The sequence below is a fragment of the Epinephelus lanceolatus genome, chromosome 12 (genome assembly GCF_041903045.1).
Source record: "Epinephelus lanceolatus isolate andai-2023 chromosome 12, ASM4190304v1, whole genome shotgun sequence".
Lineage (NCBI taxonomy): Eukaryota > Metazoa > Chordata > Actinopteri > Perciformes > Serranidae > Epinephelus > Epinephelus lanceolatus.
The window spans coordinates 17,409,912-17,436,975 of record NC_135745.1 but is presented as its reverse complement, the minus strand read 5'-3'; the positions used below and the strand labels follow the sequence as shown (position 1 = coordinate 17,436,975).

Below are 27,064 nucleotides of genomic sequence, written 5' to 3'. Positions count from 1 at the left end.
CTGAAGAGGCGCCATCCATCTTGGGTTCCGGTACCTAGTTATCATTACAGAACAATGATAACAACCGATAAGACTGCAACTCTTTTTTTTTTTCACTTTGATATTCTTATGGATTAAACAAACAAAATGTACCATGTTAATTTGTCAGCTAGGTGTCGGTAGGTTAATTTTGTTACCTTTGGACAGTGCTAAGCTGGCTGTTTACCATTTTTTCTTTATGCTAAGCTAAGATAATCAGCTGCTCGCTGTTACGTCATAGTTACCATACAAACATGAGATTGACTTCTATCTTCTTATCCAATTCTGATAAGAAAGCAAACAAATACATTTCCAAAAACTATTTCTAACTCTTACACAACCTTTTTTAGTCGATATTAAAAGGTTAAATAAAGGCTTGAAACTGTGATGAACAAAATTGTACTGTCACTGCATAAATACTGTACATTAAGACAGTGAATGTCCTCTGCTACAGCTGCATGACACTGATGACACTCTGACGAGTTCACTGTGGCATGAAAGCATAGATTTATCTCAATCATCGTCTCTACCACCAAAATAAAACATCACTAAACTGTGACAGTTATTATTTCCAAGAGTGCACTTTAAGAAATAAATCATAATATCTTATATGTCAAATACAGCAATTGCAAAAGAAACTGAATGCATGAGGTTTTATTTTTTTTATTTTTATTTTTTTACTGCGGGTGAAAAAATGCTCGTAGGGAAATGAGATGCTTATGTTTATGGTTTTGAATGTGATGATTCTTCTTCAACTCATTTATAAGACATCCCTGTCTGTCCCTCTGAAAAAACTCAAAGTGCAGACTTTGGAACAATTTGGAAATTGCAGCGGCTTTTAATGCGATTTCTTCCCTCCATCCTGCATGCGGGCCTTTACTGCACCCTCCAACAGTAAGTTGAGCTGTTCAGTGTGTACTGACCCTGGATCACCTCCCTGTCTGCCCAATGTCAAATGCAAATCACACAGGCCTACAGTGCAGTGCTAATCCTGCCATATCCGAACCGCTTTCCCATTCATTCATTTCACCTCGCAGATTACACTGCGGCAGAAAGCACAGGGACACAAAGGAATCCACACGAATGTGCCATAACTGTAACTGTAACAGTAAAGTGTCACAACACCGCCGCTGCCAGTGCTCTGCATTACATAACAGCGGGAAATTTCTCTATGAACACAGGCATGAGGCAGCGATTATGAATCACAGTGTCCAGCGATTACACAGCCGGTTTATTAAATAGCCGAGTCACTGAAGGATTTAACAGATCTGAGCTGATGTGCGCTGCAACAGCGTTACGGATTGCTCTCTCTGATTGTGCTCTTTGATTTTGTGCTTCAAGTGTATTGTGACACTTCTGTGTCAGCTGCACTTTCATATACATATAATCTGCTGAGTCGAGTCACGGAGGTGCAGCTGGTAGTGATGAACCGGTGCCAGAGGGCATCACTACAGAGTGCAGACTCAGCTGTGATACACTGAGTGCATACATACACCTAACAAGTCGATACGCTGTAGCTGAACATGGCTGCTGTCTCACACTGATTTAAAGGGCAACAAACTGTCCACCAGCAGATTAATTCACATTTTAAAACACAACATATCATTGACAAATTTGGTGAAATAAAGTCCTCTAATATGATCTATTATCTGCTTGTTAATTCAAAGGAGCAAAAATCAATCACAAAACATCCAGGGGCACATGGTGTGAATTTAAAAAAAGCAATAAGAAAATGTTAAAGCAAAAAGAGTTAAAAACAAATAAAGATCAGTGGCTGTAGGAGCGGATATTTAGTGTGAAAGTAGAGTGAGTGAATGAAGTGAAATCGTGTTCAGCATTGAAAAAAGTGACTGTGGCTGGAGTGTCACTAGACATGCTGGACTGAGCGGCCTTTTGATTACAACAAACCCTTTGAGAAAATATGATCCTGTGTTAAAATCAGCCAAATTTATAGTTTGTAATCATAATTTATAGTTGGAGAGACACTTGTATATTTTGGTTGTAATGTAAGAAGGCTTCAGAATTGACCTTGAATGGATATATATGGAAGTACAGTAGAAAAACTTGTTATTCTTTGGTGAAGTAATCAGATATTTTCTAGTGTTTTTTGCAGCAAACTGTAAAGTCAAAATTCTGTACCTGTAAATATTATTAATTGCTTCACAGCAGGGCAAGTTAAGCCTTTCTTACCATGGTGCACTGCTTCTCAAGCCAGCAGAAACTCCAAAAACAAACCTCAGACGCGCCCAGAATAATGTATTTCTCAGTATAATGACCCTCATTCTGAAACAACATATACTGCATTTCATTGAAGGTGTGACCAACGATATGACAACTTTAAAAATTCATTTTGCAGAAGCATGACTATAGATTATTTTAAGCCATATATTTGCCCGTATGAGAAACGAAATTAAATTAAAAATGACATGCTTTCGGGGCGTCTACAGGCCCTGCAGAGCTGTATTTCACAACAGTTCACCATGAAAGAAAGGACTTGTCGCTCTACAGAGAAGAAACTAATCAGATTTGTCTTTGATCGATTTAAATGATTAGAAAATAGTGTCCAGATCGACAGAAGGCCCGTGTACGGGGCTCGTGGTGGAGCCAGTGTTAACTCAGTCCCACAGGTGGAAGGGAGATGGAGGAGGGAGGAGGCACTGACCTCTGCTCTTAAAGCCAGGGGCCTGTGGTACCTAGTGAGTCCCGTGGCTCCCCTGCTCTGGGCCTGGCCCCCACCCTGGCTCTGGCTCTGGGGCTCCACGCCTCGCTCCTGTCCTAGACGCCACTCCAGCTCATCCCTCTGACCGGACTGTGAGTGACGTGGGGTGGGGAAGGGGGGGGAAGGGGAGGGAAGGAGGGTGGGAGGGGGGGTGTGGACGGTGGGTGTGAGGGGTTAGAGGGAGATGGGTGACAGGTGCAGGATACAGGGGTGCGGGTAGTGGTGGTATTGGGGGGAGATGTGTGAGGTGGTTTGTGGACATAACAGACAGAAGACAACAAACGGGGTGAGGGGACGAGGAAAGAAAGCGGGTGGGGAAAACGAAACAAAAACAAAACAGAAAATGGGTAAAGAATATAAGCAGAGGGGGGAAAATTAACTAACAGACTACACGGTGTGGAGAAAAACAAACGGACTAGAGTACGAAGAAAAGCGCAAAGAGAAAGACCAACTTAAAGATGACGGCGTATGAGAGAGATGAGAAGAGAACGAGAATGAGGATGAACAAAATCATGGGCTGAAACATCTGGCGGGAACACAAAGAGGAACAAAGAGAGGGAGTCGGGGGGGAAAAGAATGCAAAACACTTGTTATGAAGCGCATGCAATGAGGGATACATGAGTCCAAACCAACAGCTGAGAGATACCACGGCAAACTGCAGAGCGAGAGCTAGCACGCTAAAGGTTTCCAACACATGCCTGTGCACAGCCGTGTGCGTTGTTGAAGCAGTCAGCTAAGGAAAGTTGCATCTTGAGCCTGTGTGATGCATCATTGTTTTCAAACAGTAAAGCATTTAAAATACACTGGAGGCATCTGAGGCTTCAGTTGAGCTTTAAGACAGCGCCATGCTAGTTGCCCCCATCTGTAGCAGTGCCCACGTTTTATTTCTGCAAGTGAGGATCCTTCCTAACTAGCAGGAACTTTATATTGGGCCAAACTGATATCTATAGTAGTGTGTAACAATTACCAAATGAAAAAAACATATTCTCATAGTTATGACTTCCATATTTTGAAGCTATTATCTCGTATTTGCAACATCTTTATCTCATAATTATCTTATAAAATTTCATAATTACAAGAGCCGCACCTCTGAATTTTACCTCATTAGGGATACTGATTTTTTCACCTGCTTTGCCCAGGGGCCACTTTTGCAAAATGACAGGAGGCCAGGGGCCTGTCGCAGCAGCCTCTCACAGTTCAGGTGTATACAGTAGAGTTTCAAGGACTTGTGGACATTCAGAGCTGAGGGATACTCCCCTGGCACTTTTTTTAAAAAAAATAAACTAGCTCTTTTTTATGTTTTTTTTTGCACTCTGGTACTTTATTTTCAGTTTGAAAAATAAAATAAAATAAAATAAAATAAATTAAAAACTTGGAAAATGGTCGGTGGGCCACCCGCCACCCTACTGATTTAGCTTGCAGGACGTAAGTTGCATATTGCTGATCTAAATGTTGTTAATATAATACTAAAATAATAAAAAAATAAAGTGAAAACAAGAGTTCGACACCTCATAATTGTGGGAAAACACTTTTCAAGATAATAGTGAAATGAAAATCTGTAATGAGTGTGCAAGTTTCTTCACTATGAGCTTCCTGGAATTATGCGATGAGATTTGTCACAGTTACACATTACAGAAGTCATAATTACAAGAAAACTCCTCATACGATAATTACAAAACAAATATCATGATTATAAGATATTAAAATTAATATTACATCTCGTATTTATTCTTTATCTTAGAAAAAACTTAAAATCACAAGAGCAAAATTTTACTTGATGCTTTAGTTACTGAAACACCATTAAAGTGATGGACAGTGTGCAGGATACTTTGGTTATTTGTAATTATGAGATACGAAAGGCCTACTTACAAGATACCATTTCAAACAATTAACAAGATAAATGTCATCAAAATTTTTTAATCATGACACACGGCTCTTGTTATTATGAGATTATTAGAATAAAATTATGGGACTTATGAGGTAATTCCTTCTTCTCTGGTGAATGCACTTCTGTACATATCTTCTATATATATCATATCTCAATTTTTAAACAGATTATATATACATAAAATGTATGCCCTACTCTTTGCTGCAGTGGTGAATATTTTTGCTCTGTAGTCTACTACATTTAAAACTTCCACAGTTATTTTCAACAACTCTCAATGGACAGAGGCTTTAATAACTCTGAATAGGTGTGAGTTGTTAGTACAGTGGTTAGCGTTGACTAAACCACCCAGCTTTACCCAGACTAACCAGCGAGACATACAGGCAGAGGAGAAAAGCAGAAACAAGTCATTGGAGAGAATGAGTATGTAGGCAGCTTCATTCTGTTATCTCTACAAAGCAGATTGGGTTCTTGAAGTGAGAAATGTTTGAAGAGCTGTTTGTTTTACTCCGTACGACAGTCTGGCTGATTAGAAAACACACCCAAGATTTCTGCCTGATCATGCAGCGCAGAGATAATGAACCTGCTTTGGAAGAGCACACAGTAGTATGTTGACATGTTGACTTACACTAAGCTGCAATAAAACAAGAACAGAAAGCAGGATGCCAGCCAGCGAGGTTCTTCCACAGGCAACTCACACAGCACCATGCAACTATATTTTTTTTATTCAACAGAGGTTATTTTAGACAGTGCACACATTTTTATGGTTCGTCTCCTTGGCAACACCATGGAGTAACCAATCCCACGTGTGTCTGTATGTGTGCGAGATGATATGTTGTGCAAATATAATAGCTACACCATTTGTGTGTCATAATGAGTCACGCAAATGATAGCATGGTGTAGCAAAGCTGTAGAGAGAAAAATATTTACTAAACCTTATCATGCACTATGTCAGGAAAAGCTTTGAATCGAGCCAAATGGAAGAAGCTGCCATGACTCCTTTTGTGCTTACTCCATTCATACCAAGCACCCTCCCTTGGCCCTGGCTGACTGGAAACAGGGCAGCTGCAGACAGTGAGTGCAGGGAGAAGGAGGCAGGCAGGGCTGCTGGCTATGAGGATGTGCATGGAGATGCAGATGTGAATGTTGCAGCAGCAGGAAGCAATGGTGGTGGTGGTGGTGGGACAGGGGAGGGGTGGCAGTGGTGCCAGTGTGGTAGAGCTGGGTGGCTCATGTTGGAGAGGAGGCTCCTGTTATGTCTCCCTGCGCTGGCTCTGGACATCAACATTTCCTCTTCAGGCTTTAAATGATAGGTTCGGATTTTTCAAGTCTATCCAACCTGTCTCAGGGTGGTTTATAAGTGGGTGACCAATCCAACGCCTGGTGAATTCTGCTTCACAATAATAGGAAAAGCCAACACTGAAGGATGGACAAGCAGAATCACACAAACCAGCTGTGGTAACTCTCCTGACACTTCCTGCTTAAAACCATCAAAATCAGAGGGATCACGAGAGCCCAATTTCATGGTCTGTAACCAAGCTCTTCTTCTGTCTGCTCCACAGGAGGTTTCTGTCCTCTCTGAGGATTTAGGACACCCTGTTACCATTTGACAAGTGACAACTCCCCACCTGTTATAGTACGACTCCACATTAAAAACGCTGGACAAAATCCACAGCCCTCTCTGCAAAAATACATTCTGAAGTTGACTACTGTCTGACAATGATGGGGGCAATGGACGATATTTCAGGAGTTCTTGTGTAGCCAGCAAATATCTGGACCAAGACTTCCTCTTCTGTGCTCTGTGCACTGTCATTTTGGCTAATCACTTTAAACAGATATCTGCATATGAATGCAGATACATTTTCAAGAAAAATCTAATATAAAGCTAATTTGTCACCAGTCGAGAGCAAATGGGTTCAGAGACTGTATTTCAGCCAATGCATTCCACGTTTCCATACAGACTCTTTGTCTGCCACTCAAACTTCATACCTGATGACACAAACTTCTGATACCAAAATGCTGTCCCATTGCCAACAGATTCTATATACATATGCAAGAATCTGTTCATAAAGATTAAACCAAGATTAATGTGAGGCTTAATGTACAAACTCTGTACAAAAAAGACTAACTTAATTTGGTCAACTCAGATTGTTAAAGCCTCATATTAACTTTGGCTGACTTCAAAAGAGTTCTCCACCAATTCAGCAGTGCACTCATATAACCATTGCTTGACTTGCGATCTATTATTAATAAAAAAGAAAAAAGAAAAAAAAAGAAAGCAGCAATCAATGCAGCAGAACCTGTCTTTTTCATTCCATGCATTCTTCTTCCTTGTCAAAACCCAGTGCCTACATTACCCACAAAGCAACTCAACATCAAACAGTTTGGTCTGAGACTCAGGTGTGCTATGCTAGTAGCAGCTAATGTAGCCTCGAGCTGCTAGCCTCAAGCAGATGACCTGTGGCTGGTGACCTGGTAAGCTAAATTCTTTCAAACTTCACACCAATAGATTTTTTTCATTTTCAGAGTTGTAGTCTTCAGCCCCAACCAATGCTGACTCATGTGACATCACTTGAGGTTACTTATCAGACTTCCCACATCTCCCTGTGGAGCCACAAAAGGCTCTATACAACGTCTTCCACATTTGCATTAGTATTCTCCAAGACCCGTAGACAGACTGCAGGGGCGGACTGGTACTAAAAAACAGCCCTGGACTTTGACTCGGCCCAGCCCACAACAACCGGTGCACATAGGGTATGCGCTACCTTCTTCTTCAATTTGATTGGCGGCCGGCCGGCTCATAGATATCTATGGGCCGGCTGGCATCCAATTTAAAGGCTGCCACCTAGCGGACTGGATGTGGAACAGTAGATTATCAGGGAGAAAAAGGAAAAAAAAACAAACAAACAAAAAAAAAAAAACGGTGCTGACTGCATGGCGGCCGCCGGCCGTCCTGGAGTACCGGCCGTTCTGTGATTCTCCAGAACCTCCAAATGGCCAGTCCGCCCCTGACAGACTGGTGTGTAAAATTGTCACACTTTCCCTTTAAGTGTACATTTTTGCACCAAACGGGGCTGTGGATTTTCTCTTTTATTTCTTACAGTGGAGTCGCACTGCTGTCACTATGGAAAAGAGAAAGTATAACAAAGACCCGTAACTGTCTCAACATACATACAGGCATGTGGATATTGAGTCATGGGAACTTGAGAAAATCCGAACCTATCCTTAAAGCCTACAACTTAATGAGATTCCCATTGACAGGCATGGCTGTGGATCGTATGTGTTCTGCTAAAGATGCACAGTGCTGACACTGTCTTTAATTAGAGCTGATTTGCTGACTAAGAATCTCATTTATTTTATTTTGGCCTTAAATGGTTGACTAATGAATGCACACTTAGGGCCTTTTAAATCCAACCTAAATGAATTCTCACATTTACAAATATGCCGGTGGGTTTTCTCATGGCTATCTGCTGTTTGACAGGATTCTGCGGACTTAAAGTTTTTGGCTATTTTAAAGCAATGAAGCCATCTGGTGCGATATTGTCTTGTCTTCGGCCTTACTTTCCTGCAACATGATATCGTCTGGACAACCAGGCTAGATGCTTTTGAGGTTGGAGACTAATCAATGTTCTTATGTAAGATTTTAAGAGAACATCTTGTTTGCAGTGGTCGTCAGAAAATCCAAAGTATTGATTTTTTTCCCGAATGGCTACCTGCCACTGGCTGACAGGCTTTCTTCCTTAATATTGATATTCCTCTTTTTGCAACAGAACCAAGCAGCCAAAGAAAGAAAACATCTAAATGTACGGAGAGATGTCACCTCAACAACAGTGGTAAAAGCCACATGTAGTCTGTCCATTGAACTTACCTGGAAGTCTGTCACCAGGTCTCTTCCAAAGGTGCCAATGGGAGAGTCGCGGGACATGGACGTGACTGTGGACAGGAAGCTGCTGGACTCTGTGAGGTTTGGCATGGGTGACAGATCGTCTGTCCTTTCTCTCAGTCCCTCCCCCACATGGTCCAGCTTCTCCATGAAGATGTGTAGCTCAGTGCGGAAAGCCTTCATACGGGTGTTGATGGTGTCCAGGACTTGGGTGTCTGGTTTGGATCCAGATGCCGCCCCTCCTTCCAGGCTCTCTCCTGTTGTCACCAGCAGCCTGCCCTCAAAGATCAGACTGTCGGTGTCTGTGATCAGACGGTCCACCGTCTTGCCGAGTCTTTCCGCCTCGCGTTTCACGTTGGTGAATGACTCCCGTTCTTCCCTCCTGCGGTTGGCCAGTTCAGTGGCGCTAAGCTCACTGCCGTCTGAGGGTTTGATGCTTCCGAATCCTGAGGTGGTCGTCGTTTTCTCAAACAGGTCTTCAGAATCACTCTCGCCCCCAATAGGGCCCTCCCTCTTAGGGTGGAGGAGAAGAAGTCGCCCTGCCTCCTCTTCCTCAGTGGCTTCCCGTCGGCCTGCATCGCTATCTGCATCGCTGTCTCGAGGGCTGCCAGTGCGCAGGCCAAGGTGTGCAGCCAGGTCACAGCGCTGGACGTTGGACATGAGGACTCGGTTCTCGTACTGCAGCTTCATCACCTTTCCACTCAGCTCATTGATCTGCATCCTGGCTGATTTGAGCTCCTCCATCATCATCCCGCTGCTGGAACCATTACCGTTCCCTCCATTACCAGGCTTAAACAATACTCCCTCACTACCCTCCTCGCCAACAGAGCTGCTGCTGGGGCCGAATTTGAAGCGATTGAGTTCAGATGTCAGCTGCCTGTTGTGGTCCTCAATCTCTGAAATGGAGCGGCGCAGCAGCTCAGCCTCCTCCTCCACAAATTGTAGATGGCGACGTAGCTCACTTGCCGAATCCAGTGCATCACCACCATATGGTGACGAGGGCATGCTGGAGAAAGGTTCCCGCCCAAAGCAGTCTCTTTCATACTGACAGCGGATGTCTTCGTTTTCAGCCCGCAAGCTGCGGTTCTCCACCTCCAGCTCCACAATCTTTCTGCCCAGGATGTTAGCCTCCTCCTCCACCAGCTTGAGTCGTAATCGCAGCTCAGCCTCTCGAGTGGTGTGAGGACCACCACCGGAGCACTCGGCCAGGGGAAGAGGACTGTCCACGTCCCCGTAAACTGACTTGTACTTCTGCAGCTCCTGCTCCAGTTCGTCTTTTTCCCGGCCAAGCTTCGCCATCTTTTTTCTCATCAGGCCCGACTCCTCCTTGGCAAACTGGAGCTGGCACCTGAGGTCTGCACTGTCCTCCTAGCAGGGTGAAAGGGATGAGGAAACTTTAAAAACTTTAAAGGATAAAGGTGGTGATATTTTATACCGTATTGTCAACAAACAGCTGGGCACTGTAGTTTTTTGGAAACATTTTTATTAATAGGAGTAAATTGTGCATTTGGTGGAGACTATTTTGAGCGGTGGAATAATCCATATTTGATGATTTGGTAAGTATTTACAGCAGCAGGATGGTCTATGTGGCATTGATTCAAAATATACAGAGCTCATAGTAACATCGAATTTTGCTGTTCAGTACGAATATCTGACCATTACTTCCTCTTTTTCCACATAGAGTTTGGGAATTTAAGAATCTGAATGGGATTTAACGGAACATCCAGGGTGACAGTGACATTCATGCAATATAGTAAAAAAGCCAAGTTCGCCCTCCAAACTAATGTGTGCTAACTATGCTAACAACAGATTGAACTTAAGTTGCTGTGAGAGGTTAATTCACCACTTCTACCCAGAAGACAGAGGATAATGTCATGTTGGAGCCTTACCAGGCAAAGCCTCTCTTCTTCTAGGCAAGTGCTTCTGTCTCACTCAGACTCACCCTGGGTCTGGGTCTGCAGCTGCCTGTGCCCACGAGCAGCGTGAAAGCAAGCACAAAAGCACTGGATTTGAAGCTACATCTGGGGACTGAAACTTCCCCGGAAGTACATAAAATCTCAGTCGACTGAGGGGTCTAGGATCGATGATTCAAATTTTCAGGCCCCTCAGGCCCTCGTGCCACCCTCATGACAGTTTGGTCAGAAACATGCACACCAGTAGCCTGCTGGAGGTCATTTTGTAGGGCTCTGGCAGTACTCCTCCTGTTCCTCCTCATGCAAAGGAACACATGCTGGTCCTGCTGCTGGGTCTATGCCCTTCAACAGTCATGTCCAGCTCTCCTTGTGTAACAACTGACCTCCTGTTATCTTCTCCATGCTCTTGAGATACCTCTGCAACCTGACTGGATTGCAGGTACTGACTCCTGCTACCAGCAGTGACAAGGACACTAGCAGAACACAAAACTGGAGAAGAGTAAGTCAGGAAGGAGAGAGCAACTGTCTGTGGCCACCACGTGTAAAACCATTTCCTTTTCGGGGGTTGTCTTGCTTTTGCCTCTTCATTGCACCTGTTGTCACTTTCATTTGTACCATAGTCACAATCACTTGTGCTTCCTGAGATTAATATCCCTGAAGTTTAAATGACTTGGTGTTAGACTGTGACGATCAAGTGTTCTCTTCATTTTTTTGAGCGGAGTATACTGTAGAAGATTGGCTACTTGGGCAATACCTGTTAGGTCGATTAGTTCATTGTTGGTTTTGGTCGTTTTATGGTATTTGTTGACAATAAGAAAAACATATAATATCACCAAGCTTATCCTTTTTTGTATTTTGAATACAGAGGAAAGGGACGGAATAATATTTCTTAGAATTTTCTATTTTCTTACCTGACTTGTGGATTTCTTGTCTTTAAATGTTTCCCTGCTTCCTCGTCTCCTCAGTGCAGTCTGTAAAAGAACAAGGAAGAAAGGTGTAAAACGTGTACTCATATACCCTGATATTAAAATATTCTTCTAAAATTCAGTGGAGCTGCAAGGGGGAAACAGACATTTATATAAACAAACACACAGCACACTGATAAAAGCAATAAAAGAGGCTTTGTGAATTCAACAGTGAGGATATCTGCAGTCTTATGATGCTGATGATATTTGCATACATCACAATGCCAGTACTTATACACACATACACAATAACTGACAATCATAGGAACGACAGTACGGCATAACACCAGTGCAGTGGAAGAAATGTGTTTGCTAACATGCACGCCAACTCCTCTAATGTGAAGCAGACTTGTGCAAAAGGCAGAAAGAAGAACATTAATCTATGTGGATATCTTACATAACATTTCCATCATCAGGTCAAAGCTCGGCCTAATAAGGAAGTATTTACTCTAATGCAGATTGCAGATCACATGACATAATTACTGTCTGATTCATGCATGTAGTAATGGTAAGAGCCTGTACCAGAGGCCAACATCTGGTTACCATGTCAGAGTTACTGAGAGTGAGAGAATGGATTCTACTGTATGTATTATTTCCATGTTGTAAAGTAAGTCGTCACCTCAGATGTGTTCAGTTCAGAAATACTTGAGAGTACAGATGATGAGGATGTTCTGTCATGTCTTTTTTATGTATGATGCACCGGGGTGCTTTAGATCCCATTCAGAGCTCAGTGTGACAGACGTCTTATCCCAGCTCAGATTCAGTGACACATGGCGCTCCCACAGCGCCCGGGGGGGAAAGCATCTGCCTGTCCAGTGGGGAAATCTGTCCTGTAGCTAATACTACGCATTGCACGCAAAGCCCGGATAAAACAGGGTCCTCTGCATGCCAGCTTAGTCTTACCGACTAATAAAATCATTCATTTTTATCAAGTCTGTGCGCTTCCTCTCACCATCGGCTGCAGCTCCACAAGACAGAGACGAGATGAGCGGAAGGAAAGCAGAGAGGATGAGAGAGAGGGAGAGGAAGAAATCCCCCTCTATAAATGCAGAGCGCAGAGCTTTCAAGTGTGAACCTTTTTTCCAGGAACAGATTGCTGCCCTGGCAGAGTTATTTAAAGGTTCTGATGAACAGTTAAGCTGAGCTCCTTTCTAGGAAGCATAACTTTATATGAATATTTCTGATCTAAAAGTCAAATCATATTTCAATGTACTCTACAAATCATTTCTGATCATTTTACTAAGGCTGCAGCAAATGATTGTTCCTGATACAATCTTCTTGATTAATTGTCTTGTCTACAGTATGTAATGACCAAAAAAGTGAAAAATCTGTCCTAGTTTCCAAGAGCTGAAAGGTGACATCTTCAAATATCTTGTTTGACCAACAGTTTAAAAACACAAATATATTTAGTGTATAATGATATAAAACAGGCGGCATGTTGATGCAGTGGTTAGCACTGTCGCCTCACAGCAAGAGCGTTCCTCATTCGAACCTCTTCTGTGTGGAGTCTGCATGTTCTCCCTGTGTCAGTGTGGGTTTTCTCTGGGTACTCTGGCTTCCTCCCACAGTCCAAAGACATGCAGGTTAATTGGTGACTCTAAATTGTCCGTAGGTGTGAATGTGAGCGTGAATGGTTGTCTGTCTCTATGTGTCAGCCCTGTGATAGTCTGGCAACCTGTCCAGGCTGTACCCCACCTCTTGCCCACTGTCAGCTGGGATAGCCCAGAATCCCCAGCAGGATAAGCGGTTACAAACAATGAATGTTACAGTCATGTCTGTCCAGACTCATATGTAGCCATGACAGTAGGCAGTAATTCAAATATGGATGTGACAACAAAGAAGCTACATATTTCAAAACATAGATGATTCACAACCATCTTCTCTGCAGCAGCACAGAACATCTATACAACCAGCACAGTTTCAAGGTGGGCACCCAAGATTACTGTCACTAATTCAGCATCGGACCAAATGTCTCCCCTTCGGTTCTTGAGTTAAGATGTTGAATAATGGCCAGAAAACATTGTGATGTCAAAGTGAAGCTGACCTTTGACATTTTAGATATACAATGTGATCACACATCATTATATCCTGTTTGACATTAGTGTGAAATTTTTCCCTAATTAGCTACAAATTTTCTGACCAAAAACATGTTTTGTGATGTCGCAGTGGTCTTTGACCTTTGACCATCAAAATCTAATCAGTTCATTGTTGAGTCTAAGTGGACATTTGTGCCAAATTTGAGGAAATTCCCACAAGGCGTTCTTGTAATGTCGAGTTCACAAGAATGGGACAGACAACCCCAAAACATAATGTCTCCGGCCACAGCGTGGTGGGAGAAATATTATGATTATCAAATTGCTCTTGGTAAATCAAACATTTGACTACTTGTTTTGGCACAAAATCCTCCTCTGGAGTAGATCACAGTGGCAATGTTTAATATCTCTTTGATTTAATGTATTTGAACTTCACTTCTTTGCTGGTGTGTATGCCTTCGTCAAAAGGAATAGTGACTGCAAGGTGTTGTTAAAGTCAGCCTTACAGTTATTGGCAAAACATTAATACACATTAATACTGAACAAGTCCTTAAAAAGGCACATACGATTATCATAACATTGTGATTGGATTGCGCACTACATGCAAAACACACAAGTGTACAATTCAGGTTTGTGTCATGTTCAAACTGTTATGGAAATGTTGCTGATCTGGCCTTGTGAGATTGCCATCGTGATTTTTTAAACTGTCACTTTACGGATGAATAAAGTGTTTTGAAAAGAACCAAATTTTTCTCTCAGTTAAAGCCTCAGTCAGTCAACATAATAGCATTCATCAGTGTTTCCACTGCTGCTGTTAAAAGATACAATGGTCTTCCTTTACTTCTACTCTTCTTCTATTTTTTTTTAACTTTGTATAGAGCAAACTCTTCACTGTACAAGCTCTGCTGCCAGCTAAAACAGACCAGTAGGACAGTGTGAATCATTCATGGCCAGACAGATGGAAAGTGTGAGGGTGAACCTGTTTTGCCCGAAGCGGGAACGGACCTTGACTCAGTCGCTGGCTCTGCGACAGGAAGGGAGCGCCTACTTAGAAACAGCACCAAAACATGAACATAACTGTACTGTGGGCGGTCATGGTTACAGAAAGACATTTGTGCCTCCTACATTGCCATTTCTGTGACATATTTTACCTTTGGATTTTTTAATTACTGAGGACTGATGACAGCTTTCCTTTGCTGCTCAAAAGACCTTAGTTCTCTGTAACAGTGTGTATTAGTCTCTTTCATCAATATGTTACCGATGAAAATACAGAATTTCCGTCACACCGAAGAGTTTCAAGCTTCTCTGTCTGCCCTCTTGGTGCCTCACAATCTTGTTTGAAGTTTCTGTGTCTGATCTCCACCTTAGTGATGGTACTTTCAAAGGCAGCAACCTTCTAGGGGCTGAATGCAGAGAGGTTCATAGCACATGGAGTTTTTTGGGGCAACTCTTGCCTAGCATCGATTACATGTGTGTGACGCGTTTGATCTTCTCATGGCACTGTCTGCCCTTCAAAGAAAAGTAAACAGATTTATTCCCATATTTCACTTGTCAAATTCATTTTTTTAGGGAGTCCCAAATAGTTACATATCAAAAAGACTGAGTGATGACATGTTGCCGTTGGTCACCTCATGGCAAACTGCACCTATGCACAGATTGGATCACATAACCCACTTCAGCTTCAGGAATCTTCTCCAAGACTGTAGTTGTTTTTTAGTTGTTTTAACAGACTATAATTCAAGCTTTGCTCTAGTCATCTATTTACCAGTTACATCCACACCCATCCCAGCTCACTCCCACCCCCCGTCTGGTCTCAGCTTTGTGTCTGTGTCACTATCTCCAACACCAGTCGTTGTTTAATTCCCAGCCCTGGTGACAGAGCTAATCTCTCTGGGGAGACAGCGGATTAGACGACATCTTGTACAAAGCTCCTCACAACCCCAGACCGCCACAACCAGGGATCCCTGTTTACTGTATACAGATGTCAAAGCTGGGAGAAACAACAGTGTGATCAGAGAGCAAAGAACACTGATCAAATAAAAGCCAGTGTGTAAACTATGTCTGACCTTTAAATATTGGTTACTATTACTATTCATTATTAAATGCATTTCAAAACACATAGACTGAAAGGCAAAATGTTCTTAAAGCTTCAATTATATGAGCTGTAATTTACCTCATGCAAATTACCTTCTTTTTTTTTAAAATCTATAACACGTTTACTCTTTTTATTGTTTGTAGAAAGACACTGTCATTCAGGGAAGCACAAAAAAATCATTGGATATAACTGAAAATAGAACAAAACAATGTCACAACTTGACTGCTTGAACGGGAAACATACCATGTTCTCTCCTAACTAACCTCAACCATCAGCTATAGCTACACCGAAAAACTTTGATTAGAAAAGTTCTTACTTTATTAGTTTTTGAAAGCAAGCTGCTAAAATTGTGCGTCATGCTGCTGGGAAATAATGTCGATGCACACTAGAGAGAGCAGGTTTGAGTTTAACCCACTCAGACACCCACAGTCCTAATCACACAGTACAGGATCAATCAGATTAGCATTCCACAAAGCGAGGTCGCATAAACAGTGAAATAGGAGAGTCAGAAGTGCAACAGAGAGGTCATAGCTGCAGGGTTAGAGGTTTTTATCCTTGTAACAGATGGTGACTCTCTTCATACTGAAGTGCCTTAAAGTTAAACACTAAACCTTGGTCTCCTCCTGAGTCATCACTACTCTCTGACATCGCTCTTTGACAGCGACTGTGTAGTTATTTTTTCCTTCCTTTTACTTCATTGTCCTTAAAAGAGAACCACATATTTCGCACTGCCAGACTCATGATGGAGAGTTTAAAAAAGTAACAGAAATTATCTTCTTTTTATTCCATACTGTATATTGCCTTCCTTGTCATACCTGCACCTACATTACCCACAATGCAACTCAACCACAGACAGTTCTGTCTTAGATTCGGGTGTGTTATGCTAGTAGCAGTTAATGTAGCCGCAAGCCGCTAGCCTCAAGCAGAGATGAGGAGTGGCCTTCAGAGGTCTGGTGAAATCACTTCTTTCTAACTGCACACTGCACCCCCTCTGATTTTTTTTCATCTTAAAAAGTGACATCACTTGAGGCAATTTATTAAACTTCACGCAGCTCCCTCTGGAGCCACAAAAGGCTTCATACAACTTCTTTCACATATGCACTGCCCAAGATCTTTAAACAGACTTTGATGTAAGATCAGAGTGTCAAGGAATCAATATCACAATATTTACAGATATATTTTTAAATATCTATATATGTCACAATATGGTAAAAGTATGCAAAATAAAATGAGAAAAAAAAAACAACAAAAAAAAACCTAATGTTCAGTGTCGCATCAGACATAATGCTTTACATGCTAAATAAAATCCACATAACTCATTTGTTAGTTATTAATTTAATTTTGCTTGGGATAATTCACTGGGATAAAAGGTATATAATTTTTTCATTACACAATGTCACTATTGTAAAAATATAAAAACACTAACTCAGTAAAAATCATGTGTGCTTACATTAAAGACAATGCCAGGATGACACAATAAAGTCCAAAGACTTATCTGTTATTTGGTTCCATTGGGGATGGGGCTGAGCAAGTGAGGAGGCACAATCCAATACAATTCAATACAATCGTGATCTGTAATTATACTGTCAGTTCATCAGGTTATTCACTATTTTCAATTATCCACTATAACAGTACCAGAAAAAATTAAATAAGGACATAGTATTATCAGACATAATATCCTACACATACTGAATTAATGTCAACAGTAGGATTTGTCAAATTACATAATATATTCATTACTTTCATTTTGATTATTAAGTATTATTATTAATCATTTCAGTCATTTATAAAGCAAAAATGACAATCATTCTCTGTATACAGCTTTTTAAATGTGAGGATGCAGCATTTTTTATTCTATATATATGACAATTATCTTTTTGACTGAGAGAAAAGAAGAAAGGGCTCTGGGAACTTGTGAAGGACATTACTCACTATCTTCTGTCATTTTATAGACTATATATCATCAGTCGAAAAATAAATACATAATGTACAGCTTAATGTAACCATAATTATGGTAGTTTATGCCCTAACTGCACATATTGAAATTTGAGTCCACCACCAAGATCATTTTTATCTCCAAGTGTTTGCTGCAAAACCTACAAACCCTGATCTACACACACACACACACACACACACACACACACACACACACACACACACGCACACTCTCCGTTCTTTGTGTTAGTGTATTTCTTCCACTTTAACACACAATTGCACTCATGCACACACACAAAAACAGCACACAGGCACAAACATCCCTCTTCATCATCATCTGAATGCACTGCTCTCACAAGCCTGTTAGTACGGTTAGTGGCAGTCAGTCATGCAGTCATGCAGGCTGGCATGCAGCTCCAGCTGGTGTGGGAGCTGGCTGTACTGGTGAGGCTAGTTTTACTCCCCTGGGCCTCTGCCAGCCTGCGGGATTAGCAGATTGTAGTTACACAGTCGTTACCCTGCTGGGACTGAATGAACCGGGCGCCGTGGGCCCCGACTGACTTACTGACTGACTGACTGACTGACAGACTGACAGTTTGTATTTATCTGGCCTTCTCCTGAACCTCTCTTCTGGACCCCCCTCTCTTTCTGCTTGGTCTTACTCCCCCCTTCATTTATTCCCTCCTCCGCTCTTTCTTCACCGTCGACATGTGACCCATGACGGACATCTGAAATGGTAGGGGACGGCTAATGGTGTGTGTGGCTCTATCCCTCTGAGAGACAGTTTGAGTTGGTGAAGTCATGGTAGCCACCGATAAGATCTTGAAAGGCCTCATTTATGGTAAAGGATTATGGTTTAGGGTTAAGATAAGAATTAAGATTTGCTTAAGTTTAAAGCTGAGGTAGATTTAAAGCTTTTAATTTGGTTTAAAGATGAAAACTAGAGTCAGTGGAGCACCAAAAGTGATGCATTTTATGTCAACCAGCGAGAGCTAAAGTGGGTAGGAAGGGAGGGATATCATAGTGACAGAGCAGCAGCTACGAGTATGGTGGAGAATCCTAAGATGCATCCAAAAGACGTTCCTGTAGTGGATGCTCCAGATAAAAGTGTTCAGGATGGATTTAATTAAAAAAGAAAAAAGACTTGAAGAGAGCACTCAGGGGGGCAGGGGAGATGCAGCAAGCTACATAAGCATGCATTGACAGTGTAATTAATTACTCTCCTTGACAGAGGGGGGAGACAAAAGCTCTGCACTCAAACTTTAACTGAATGACTTCGCCATCTCCTCTGTACCAGTTCAATATAAGCTCATTGTAATGACTGATGAAACAGTGAAGCAGTTTTTAACACATTATATTGGTATATAATAGTGTGAATGCAGCCTAAAGAAGAAAGAAGAAAGAAACAAAAAGTTTAAGGTTAAAACCTGAATTAGAATTTTGCCTGGGTTAAAGCAGAGATGCATTCAGGTTAGGATTTGGCTTTAACTTGAAGGTTAGAGGTGGTTTAGGTTAAGGCGAGGTAAGAATTAAGTTTAGACATATAAGGATGAGTGTTCAAGTTTGAGTTTGGATTAAGCGGCAACCTCCTGAGCAAAAAAATGAAGTCAGCGCGGATGTACCCTAAAGTGCAGTTCCTCAAACGGCCACTTGAGGCTGGCTCCAGAAGTGAGACAATCCCCATAGACCCCCGTGTTAAAATGCCCAATTTTACAGCAGAAATAAACATGTTATGTTACAACAGCCTGGAACAAAAATGGTTTTGGTCTCCATAGCATATTTCAACATTAATGACAATTGTACAGGGTTTACCTTTTCTTAAGATTTATAGTTACGCATGATTCAGGGCCTGGCTGCTTTGAAAGACAGGCTGTCTGCTAACAGGGGCCTCTTAGAACGATCCACCCCTCAGTCCTCCACAGCCCCAGCCTCTCATCCAAATACTGTCAATTCTGGCTCCAAAAAACACAAGATGGTGACGGCTAAGATGCCAAACTCGAGGTTTCAAAATGAGAGTCCACAAACCAGTGGGTGACGTCATTGTAGCTACGGCCATTATTTTATAATGGACTATGGTTTGGATCAGCCACAAAGCCAGTTACACAAAAGTGTGTGTGTATAGGCATGCATGTGTCCATGTTAGGGTGTGTATGTAGAAGTATAGCATTCAGATGATAAAATCAAGAATGTGCATGATGAACAGCGCTGCTACTCTGCACCACAATTAGTTAAGCGTCACAAGTTGCCATTACAGTGTGTGTTTGTAGGTGTGGAACTGATTCTGGCTTCCATTAGTGTCACTCAGGGGAATATATTCAACAGATGAGTAAAAGCACATCATTCAATAGGTAACATTAACCCTGTGAAGATCTGTTCCTGAAAAGCAGAGACATGCTGCTTCTACAGTCTCACTACATAATCTTGGAAAAAGTGGTGCGTTCACAAGGGAAAAGGAGGATGTTGTGTACTCTGACACGCCTGTTTGCGTAAGACACTGAGGCATTTTTGGAACAAGTGCTGGGTGACATCACGAAATGACATCACTAAAATAAAAAAATCCCAGTGTTGAGAGGAAAAAAATGTTTTGGGGGTGGAGGATGAGTAAGAATGGGAACACGGCGAGTGTATTTTCGGCAGCATCTGTACTCAACAGCTTGGCCTATTTATGATTTTGCTCAAAGACGGTAACACAGTGCAGAGAGCGGCGTCTGGCTCTGGTAATGGGATTTAACAGGAAGTGTGGTGTGACCAGCGAAACAGGGCGGGATGGAGGGCTGATGGGGGGTTGGAGGAGCCAAGCACAAAAGGAGCTGCGACGGCCGCTGGATGCAGATAAACCCCTTCTCAGCCCTGACAGAGGAGCCTAAGACTCCAGCACAACAGAATAAATATTGCTCACCCGGCGGGAGAGCTCAGAGAGATAAGTCTCTATGAAATGTTTAGAGGCAGATTATATTAGTGAGATCTGGATGAATGAGCGCTCAATCTGGCCTGTAATCCATTTCAACAAATTAATTAATACTGCACACACACTTGAACGAATGGGTATAAGTGTCACATGCTCTCATTCTATCATCTAATTTAATTTTTTTTTGGTATCCAAGGACACGTTCGGACGCACAAGTGTTTTCTTTTAAAGCTGCTGCTACGCTATGATGTACGGCGCTGTGTTATTTTTATAAGGACAATCAATCTTTGGTTTGCAGCACCTGCAGTCTAAATATACTGCATCTGGATATGCTCCATCAACCAAATATGAACCATGCAACCCGTTGGAATTCAATTTGATGTTGAAAACGGTGCACAAACCCCTCACAGTGGCTACAGTGAGGCTGAGCTCTGGCAGTGATATTTCAAAAGGCCATAAACCAATCAAAGCTAACCGAATTAAAGTAATCCAGTAGAGTGCGCTGCTCAGTCGGTGTGCACACGTGTTTGTGTGCACACGCGTGTACATCTGCAGTCATCAGTCTCCCACATGTGTCTAAGAACGTGTGGGTGCATGTTTTTGTGCTTTTGTCAGCGTGTGCCCGCTCTAACAGTCCTGCAGCATGTACAGTGCTGTGTGCATGAGGCTGAGCTTTTGTGGGCTTATATACATCTGCCAGTGTGTGCATATGTTTGGTGGTGAGACGGGCTGAATGCAGCACTCTCGGAGGTCACTCCAATGTCAGGCCATCACCAACGGATATGAGCATCTTGTAAACAGACTCTGGCCTCTCTATCGCCCCTGCATCTTGACATCAATAGCTATCCAGAGATTGCTTTCCACCTCTGTGCTGGATGTGGAATCCTTATTGTTAAAACCAAGAGAAGTGCTCTTATGAATGTAGGAGCAGAGCTTTGGAGAGGATGCCAGGCATGGGGTTGCACGTCAAACTTCCCACACATCAAATTCAAGGATAATACACGGTTGTTTACTCTGTGATATTAAATATGGGCTTTGGCACGAAGCGCTCCACTGGTTCAAAATCAGACATCAAATACGCTCAAATGACCTTAAAGCTGCACTTATCAATAGCCCCTTTTACACTGCCTCTTTAAGGTGTGAAAATTGCACCGCTTTGCTGTTCTGTATTAAAGGTACGATCACAGAATGGGGAGACAAAGGTGTCTCGCCTTTAAGCCGGCTACACCAGTAGTGACAGCACCAAATCATTGTCCGTGTAAAAAGGACAGCCAGCAGGACCAGATCGGTGTGACTTTTTCACGAAGTGTTGTGAGTGCGACCCACCACCAAGAGATTCAAAAAGCAGCTGATAGCAGTTAGCAGCTAACTCGAAGAAGAAGAACACCAACTGAAAATGTCCGCACACTGGGGAGACAATGAGGTCCAGCAGCTTTGCACTCTCTGAACAGAGGAGATCAGCTGGCATGTAAAAGGGACAGTAAGTTATTGTTTTTGTCATGTTACGCCATTGTTTAGAAAGTATTGTCTGACGCGCATGTTACAGTATATGTCACGCTACAGACCGATACTGTTGTGTTACACATCATATCCATCAGGGCTCTTTTATTTCAGAACACCAGCATGCAATCTAAAATCGCACACTGCTGCGTCATTATGCTGGTGTTGTCTGGTTCTGTATAAAAAACCAAAGATGGCATAATGAAAGGTCTTCACTGCGGCCTTATTGCGGGATCTCTGTTCTGTTTTTCTATTAACAACAGATCAAACAACTATATGTAATGTGTGAGGGGTCTCTGTAGCTCTACCTAGCTTTTTAGTATTTCTCAGCTCTTTCTTTTGGTTTTCCGACCTGCAATTTCATTGTTTTGGTTGACTCTCACAGCTCTCATCTGTCATGTTTTGTCTTTTTTCAGCAAAAACTCTCTGATCAACCCTGTTTACTTAAAAATGTCCAGCATCAAATGGCAGACAACAAGCAACAAGCTGGTTAAGATAGCGGAGCATTTAGCAGCTAAATAAACAATATTTCCCTTAGGAGTAAGTAGAGACCAAAACAGAGCTAAAAGAAAAGTGAGTATAAGGCTTACATTTGACAGGTGGACAAACACAACTCCAAATGAATGTCAATGCTGCTCCGTGTCTGTTGGTTATGTAAATAAACAGCTGTCTGCTAACACGTTCACTATATCAACTTTACAAGGTGATCATATGCGAGTGCTGTGTTTTGCTGCCCCCAAGTGGCCAAAAAATCCATTGCTGCCGCTCAGAGTAAAGTCATCAAAGCTATATTTTAACTGTTGCCATATAAGGACAAATATCTATCACAGCGCACCTTGCAGTATCTGAAGTGCTCATTTTTGGAAGCAAAAAGTTGAAGCAAATTGGTGACTCTGGTTGGTAGACATATTCTGATTTTATTCTATTTTCAAGGCCATTTCTTTTCAAAAACCCTGAAAGTGTTATCTAATTTTTTTCAAATCACAAAAACATTCAAGGATTTTCTGGTGGTGTGGGAACAGTGAAAACCATCATTCAGTGGTTTGACCATGAAACTACCTCTGCCTGCATTCAACAGTCTACTTACGACCAACCTGTCTCAATAGCAGAGTGTGCAGGTGTTTCAAACCAGGGCCTGCCCTTGACCTTTTGGGGTCCGTAAGTGGATTTGGTGTGGGGGCCCAACTTGCCACTTCACATAGCACAAAAACCAACCTATGTGTATGATTTGTCTAAGCACTCATAATGTACAAATAAGCATGTACAGACTACAGTGGGACCTATTAGCAGCAACACTATCTGTAAATAGAATACAGTGAATACAGTATTTGTCTTTTACCCCCTAACCCCATGAATGGTCCTTTCCGGGGCCCTTGTGCTCGATCTGGTTAAAGTTTGATGCAAATTTTAGTGTTATGTTCTCACTGGGGAGGACTGAACCTCTGCTGTCTGATAAAGGATATGATACAGCCATTGTTCTGTGACAACGTGCTGGTTTGTGTGTTTTAAGATACCTCACCACATAACGTTAATGCGTTCTTAATACACCCTCTGTAGAGCTCAAACCTGCAATGCTGCACAATTTGCAGCCGATCTTTTTAACATTTGTTATTAAGATTCTTTTTTTTCTAATACAATTAATTAGTTTGGGAATTAACTGATATTTAGCTGCTGGTTAATATGTCCTAGATGTAAGACCTAGATGTTCCTTTGTGTCCTTGAATGCGGCAAAATATTTATGGCTGAAATGCAATAATCACATAATACTACAAATCCATTATCCGTATCATCGCATAAATCTAATTAACTGATTACTGGACTATGGACTATCTGTCAACCATATTTTAAACAAAATAAACATCAACTTTTCATGATATCTTGATAACAGACAAAGAGAGGTGAAAACATAACAACCTAACCTTGCTGACGGACATAAAAACAGTAAAAGAAAACACCCACCATAAAAAGCACATTTGCATTGTAATGTAGGGGAAAAAAAGCTTGTTGCTGCTTTTGCAATAAACCTGTGGCAATAAAAGCTGTGAATTAACAGGTGTTATATGAGGTGTCAACAGTGTTTCTATTCTTGGTTGCCCACTGGAGACCTGCAGGGCCTATAGCAAACTGAGAAAACATTAATTCTCTTAGGAATCGACAGTGGCAGCTAAAGCTACCAATGCTGACATGCACAAGTTATACATCATGCTGTGCTGCAACATGCGCACAATGTGCCTGTGTGTGTGTGTGTGTGTGTGTATTAATTTAATGTTTGTGTATGTGTGTGTCTGCAGGAGGTTGCGTGTCAGCAGCGGAGGGTCACTCCCATACTGTTCCTCTTCACTAAGCTGGCCCTGACCTCAGTCTGAGACCCAACATGCATTAAAGAGCAGCACAATAGAGCTTTTATGGGGCGTGTCACTCGCACTCTCACTCACGCTTTACAAATCTCCCAGAGCAACCCGACAGCCTGGCATGCTGCTTGCAGAAAACACGACGTAACGGTGCCAACTGGCGCAAACCAAAGACACAAGACTGAGATGATGTTGAGGTCAAATAAATAGTATGATATTCACCAGGAGTTTTCTGCTAATCCCTTATACAGAACAGAGCAGTGTTGTTGTTTCATGCTGATTCAAAATAAAAACAACAGGACACGGTAATTAGTTGCTAATAATAATTGGCAATGTTTTTGATTAGAGGATAAGGACTGAGCAATTTAGTGTCGTTCTCAACAGTGAATCAGGTTTAACAGTGCAACACAGACAAGCCTTATGATTAGTCACTGTGTGTGAGTGTGTGTGTGTGTGTTGCATGCATGATACAGTAACTTGCAGGCAAACTGGTTCTCGAATGCCTCGAGTGTGAAGTGCTGAATCGGCAGATCCCACGGTAAGGAGGGGGCAGGAGGGAGGAGAGGGTACACATCAGTGAGCGCTCCCATTAGCAGGTTTAGCTTCTCTGAGATGTATAATTACAACCAGCTTCACCTCAAGGTCCCTTCATGACACACAGACTCATTTTATTCTGTCATATTTTAGCTAAAGCTCTGCCTGATGCGTCTCACAGTTAAACAACCTCCATATTCTGCATATTAGCAAAAGTACAACCGATGAGGGAAAGCAACAGCTCTGCATCACAGTGCTCTGGTGATATATTTGGGGCACTTTAATAATCAGCTGGAGAAAAAAAGGGATTAAATAAGGCAGAGAGAGAGGCGGTGAAGATTCTGTGTTATCTTTGTCAAGATAACAGCATATGAGACCAGGTGGAGACAGACAAGAGGGAGGCCATGCAGAACCCTCTTATCTGAGCCTCAGGAGGTGAGACCTGTGCACACATCAGCCTACACTAATAACAAGAAGAAATGTGACAAGCAGCTGCTTGTGCTGCCAACACCAATAAATAATTCACTCTTACAAAACAGGTAATCTTATAATCCTTTTTATTTCTTCAGATTTTTTTGCCAATTATTATCTAGTGTCAGTAGCCCCTTTTACACTGCCTGTTCAAGGTGGGAATGTCATGCCGTTACTCCACCTCACCCCTCTGTATAAAAGGTACTATCAGGGAATAGGGGGACAGAGTTGTCTTACCTCAGGGTGGCAGTGAAGATAGTATTAGCGCCAAATTGAAGCCTGTGTAAAAGGGACAGGAAGTGGAACAGAACGGGTGTGATGTTTTGATTATGTCGACCCACCACTGAGATTTAGGCCCTGATCATATGGAAAGCATTTTAGCAGCTGGAGACGCCATTTTGTAATTGTTTTTAATGAGAATTAAGCTTTTTGCTCGAGGTTTTTGCGATGCTACACCCCTCGTCCTTCTGTGCTCTAGGTGCCTGCTGTTTTTGCCCGAGCACTCTGAACCCCTTCAGTTGAAAAAACTTTAACTCAGAGAGGAAAAATGCCTCACATCACCTCTTTTTCATCATCAGTTTTTCCATTGTCCAATTGGATGATTTTAGAGGCGGGTCTCATGTTGTGGTCACGACAACAAGTTTAAAGTTGGAGGTAGCGGTTGCCGGATACTCAGAGCTATACCACCCGACGATAGACAGCAGGTTGTCAAACTACACCCCGAGTCATCCTACAATATGCATGGAGACAGCTATCACAGAGGCAAAGCTCCTGGACCAACTGGTGGTACTCTCATGATCCATCCTCTGTATTAGGGTCTCATGTACCCACACAGATCTGTTTCCCTGTGCCAAACTATTTGCTGACAGCCTCTCATTCTCAACCAGAGCTAGATCACGTAGAGCTTAGATTGGGCCCAAAAAATCCAGCCCGACCCTACTCGAGCCCGTGTATGTTCTGTCCGAGCCCGTCCCGACCTGTCCCTTTAACTGTAATTATGAGCCCGAGCCCAGTTTAAACCCATCATTTTTTTTAAGGATACGAACGTGGACATCGAAGGCTGACTCTTGTCTTTCTTTCCATGGCAAGCCTTCGTCATGTGCCTCTTAAGTGTCAAGGTCCCCGTCTTTTCGCTGTCATACACCAGCATCATGCTGCACTTGGTACACTCGACGAAGCCGACACACGTTGTCACCGTCGACAACTCACATGTGCGCGGCCACCTGGCGCCCCAGGTGTGATAAGTAGTTGGTTCCATAGCCTAGGTCTATTATGAGGAGCCCGACCCGTCCAAGCCCGAGGATAATGGCAGGAAATCACGGCCAGGTTTTGGGCTCCTGCAGAGAATCTAAGCTCTAAGATCAAGTACCCACTGCCTAAACATTTTAGTAACTAGATACTAATTACTGGGGGAAAAACAGTAGATTGATTATACAGGAGGGTTAGTGTACGGGCATGATGGGGTGGTTGCCTGGCATCAACAAAAGGCAACAAAAGCAAGCTTTTTCTTCTTTTTTTTTTACTAGTGGCATTTAATAAAATAAAAAACAAAAAAGAAAGTGCAATGCGCCTTGCATTAAAAAGCAGCTAGCAGCAGTTAGCAGCTAACTCGAAGAAGAACAACAGCAACTAAACATGTCCACAAACCTACCCTCTGAGCAGAGGACGAGAGTAGCCACCATATAACAGAAATGGCAAATGATTGCTTTTGCCATGTTATGCTATCGTCACTGTTTAGAGAGCGCTGCCGATGTGTATGTTATATGTCACACTAGAGGCCAACGCTGTTGTGTTACATGTCACACACATCACGTCCTCCCTTGCGTCTGGAATGCTGGCATGCTACCTAAAATC

At 42.4% G+C, this 27,064-nt stretch overlaps 1 protein-coding gene across 4 annotated transcripts in view; it reads right to left on the bottom strand.

The window, feature by feature from the left end:
• Positions 1-27,064, bottom strand: part of mtcl1 (microtubule crosslinking factor 1) — a 97,833-nt gene that overhangs the window by 40,746 nt on the left and 30,023 nt on the right. For all 4 annotated transcript variants that reach the window (XR_004502912.2, XM_078173043.1, XM_033650152.2 and 1 more), the window contains exons 4-5: positions 11,330-11,389; positions 8,491-9,873 (exon numbers count right to left, since the gene is read on the bottom strand). Coding sequence is in view for 3 of the 4 variants with exons in the window: in XM_078173043.1 (XP_078029169.1) it covers positions 8,491-9,873; positions 11,330-11,389 (1,443 nt within the window). In the remaining variant the exon portion in view is untranslated. The remainder of the gene's footprint in view (positions 1-8,490; positions 9,874-11,329; positions 11,390-27,064) is intronic.